Source organism: Panicum virgatum, chromosome 1N (assembly GCF_016808335.1).
Source record: "Panicum virgatum strain AP13 chromosome 1N, P.virgatum_v5, whole genome shotgun sequence".
NCBI lineage: Eukaryota > Viridiplantae > Streptophyta > Magnoliopsida > Poales > Poaceae > Panicum > Panicum virgatum.
This window is the reverse complement of record NC_053145.1, coordinates 23,927,742-23,931,117: the sequence shown is the minus strand read 5'-3', so window position 1 is coordinate 23,931,117 and position 3,376 is coordinate 23,927,742. Positions and strand designations below refer to the sequence as shown.

The following is a 3,376-nucleotide window of genomic DNA, read 5'->3' as shown; positions in this document are numbered from 1 at the left end:
ATTGAAGCATCACTCAAGCGATACACTGTGGAGGGCCTAAGTGCTAACCCTTCATCATCATCATTCGTCAACCGCACACAAAACTACTACTGGAGAGTGGAGTACAGTAGTAGTAGTATATACTACGAGGCGCCTGCGGCACGCTCGATTCTAACACGAACCTTCCAGTAGTTAGTTTATGCACGTACGCGCATGCACGCCCGCCCGACTAGATGTCCAAGAATGAAACGCTACGAAGCTACAGGAGCAGCCGCACGTTGCTCGCTTCCGTGGTCGTGGCACATGCATGCGGCCGGCGTCGCAGCCCACCACCCACGGGAACATGGGCATGGGGGTATGGGACGGCATGACCGTGAGAGGGGCGCAGGTGGACCAGAGCGCAGGAGTAGAAAAGCCTGCTCTGAGCCCGTAGTATGCACTGCGCATGGGCGAGACCGTACGCGGCCTGTGCTCCTCTGTACAAGTGTAGTAGTACGTACGAGGCGCATGAAAAGGAGGAGAGGCGCGCCCCTTCCCCCACGTGGCCTCCTGCTCGGGCACCGCACCCTCACCGGGCCTGGCCTCGTATTCCCGGCCCACAAACCCAACAACCCCGTTCCCGCGAAACCCGAACGGGATGATGGATGGCGCCCCGTCCCGCCCGACTCCCAAAAGGTCCGCGCCTCCGGAGGCGGACCTCTCCCTACCCCTACACACGGCGCGCGAACCCGGACAAACACAAGAGGAGCTGAGCTGAGGGAAGCGAGTCCCATCATCCCACACCGCACCACGCCACCACCTCCTCTCTCGTCAGCCTCTCCCTCTCCCCCGCAGGCTGCTGTCTGGTACAGCTGCTCTTCCCCCCCCCCCCCCCTCTCTCTCTCTCTCTGGTCTGAGTGCTCAGCCCCAAAGCTGGTTGTTGGTTGTACAGCGTAGGGAATCAGGGGCGCGCGCCCAGTGGTGGAGGCAAATCGGTCACATCCAAAGCCGGGGGGATCATCGATCGTCTCGTCTCTTCCAGGCCAGCTCGCCGCCACCTGCTAGCTTCTCTGTGCCGCGCATGGCCGCGCTGTAGCCGGAGGCTAGATCCTCTCCTGCATCCACGAAAGCGGCCGCGCGACAGAGGAACATCAACGAAGCAGCAGAGCAAGGATGGGGGAGAAGCTCGCGGCGGACGCGGCGGCGGACCAGGATGACGGCCAAGCTGGGGCGGCGGCGATGCCGGACGGCGTCCAGTACTGCAGCGAGCACCCCTACCGCCCCGGCAGCGCCGCCGCGGCGGCGGCCGTCGCCGGCGGAGGGATATGCGCCTTCTGCCTGCAGGAGAAGCTGGGCCGCCTCGTGTCCTCCTCCAAGTCCAGCCCCTTCTTCCCGCTCGGCGGCCACCCGCCGCCCTCGGGGTCCCCGTCGTCGCCGCCCTCCTTCCGCCGCGCGCCCGAGCCCCCGCCGCCGCTCCGCCCGTCCGCCGCCTCGCGCAAGTTCATGGCTTTCCACCGGAAGAAGACGCCGTCCTCCTCGTCGTCCTCCTCCTCATCGGCCTCCGCGGCGCTCTCCGCGGGAGGCGGCGGGCTCAAGCGGAGCAAGTCCGTGGCGCCCCGGCCCGAGGAGCAGTTCCCCTACTCCTCGGCGTCGTCGCTGGCGGCCGATAGCCCGCGCAAGAAGAGCTTCTGGTCCTTCCTCTACCTCTCGTCCTCGTCCGCGTACGCGCACCAGGCCGCCGCCGCGCCGTACGCCGCCAGCGGGGGCGCCGCCGCCGCGAGGCGGAAGTCGGTGTCCGTCGCGTCCGCGGCGTGGGCGTCCAGGGCGAACGCGGGCGCGCCGGACCAGCAGCGGCGCGGCGGGGCGGCCGCGTCATCCACTCTGGGGCGGGCGCTGGAGGCCATCGGCGAGCCGGAGAGCCCCAGCCAGAGCCAGGTGTCGTCGTCCTCGTCCTTCGGCCGGAAGGTGGCGCGCTCGCGCTCCGTGGGCTGCGGCAGCCGCAGCTTCTCCGGCGACTTCCTGGAGCGCCTCTCCAACGGCTTCGGCGACTGCACGCTCCGGCGCGTCGAGTCCCACCGCGAGCCAAAGCCCCACAAGATGCGCGGCGGCGGAGCGCTCGGCCACCTCGGCGGCGCCGGCGCGGACGACGACGAGGACGACGACGTGTACGCGAGCCAGCACCGGATCAAGTGCGCGGGGTTCTTCGGCGGCCTGGGCCCCGCGTCGTCCTCCTACTGGCTCTCCGCGGCCGAGGGCGCGGCCGGCGGCGCGAGGAAGTCCGGCGGCCGGAGCCACCGGAGCTGGGCGTGGGCGCTGGCGAGCCCCATGAGGGCGCTGCGGCCGACGACGAGCGCCACCTCCACGAAGACCATCACCGTCGTGCCGCCCAGCCACGTGACCAGCAACGGCACCACCTCGGCGTCGGCATTGTCCATATCGTCCCCGACGCCCCCGTCCTCGGAGGCGGCACCACCACCACCACCAGCACTAGCAGCTCCAATGGCGACGGTGACGGCGACGGCCGCGAATTGAATTCCGAAGCTGCATGGTCGGTTAATCTCCCACCCTTTCCTTGTCGAATCGCCGCTGCTGGCTCTGCTTGGATCGCCGCGTATACATGTCATCCTCACTCGCTGCCGTTCCCTGTGTGTGCGTGTGTAATTTGAACAACAAACCGTTCATAAGTGGAAGAATGTGCTGTGGATTTTGGGTTTGATCGTGCTTCTAGTCCTGACGCCTTGTCTGTTAGACTAGCAATGGTACACCTGAACTTGTGTTCTATTGAATCACCTTCTTTTCAACGGTTCTTTCGCTTAATCCGACCCAAAACTCCATCAGCTGCCGAACAAAAACTGTCACATTCTAATTGTGCACTCCCCGTAGTAGTGCTTTTCAAAAACTTGAGCTCATTTGATGCGCTGCACCCGAATTAAGGATCCGGTAGAAGCCACCATAACTCGGATCCGAAAAACACAGTGACGGTCGTCACCATAACGACGACGCATTGGGGTAGTTGGGGGGATGCAGTAGAGCTGGAGAGGGCGTAGCAGAAGGTGACAAGGATTGTTACTGCCAGAGTGACCATTTTGTCAGTTCAGTAGGTGGGCAGAGGGCAGGCCAGCTAGGCAGTAGCGCGGGCAGCCACATCCTACCAGTACCACCTGCAAGTACAAGCACAGTTTGACCACGCTCCCCTAGCTATCTAGCCCTAGCTGGCTGGCTGCTGCCGGCGCAGCGCTGCCCGTGACCACTGGCATGCACAGTCTCTGTTTGCGTCTTTGGCTCGGCTCCGTGCTCCGCCTCCGCGATTCGTATCTCTGCCTCTGCCGCGCACGAACCCTCGGGCAGGCAGAGCTCGGCCGTGGCCCATGGCCGTGACCATGCCATCGGCCATTGCATTGTGATCGATGATCGCAAC

The 3,376-nt window shown here is 65.0% G+C and overlaps 1 protein-coding gene across 1 annotated transcript; it reads left to right on the top strand.

Moving 5' to 3' along the window:
* The first annotated feature begins 844 nt into the window (after positions 1–844).
* On the top strand, positions 845–2,747 carry LOC120655535 (pneumococcal serine-rich repeat protein-like). Its single transcript, XM_039933387.1, has one exon. It carries the CDS (start codon positions 1,132–1,134, stop codon positions 2,488–2,490), a length of 1,359 nt encoding a protein of 452 aa, XP_039789321.1. The 5' UTR covers positions 845–1,131; the 3' UTR covers positions 2,491–2,747.
* The last annotated feature ends 629 nt before the right edge of the window (positions 2,748–3,376 follow it).

Excerpts from the sequence above, each read along its gene's own strand:
- LOC120655535 (XM_039933387.1), top strand. The coding sequence starts at position 1,132 with ATGGGGGAGAAGCTCGCGGCGGACGCGGCGGCGGACCAGGATGACGGC.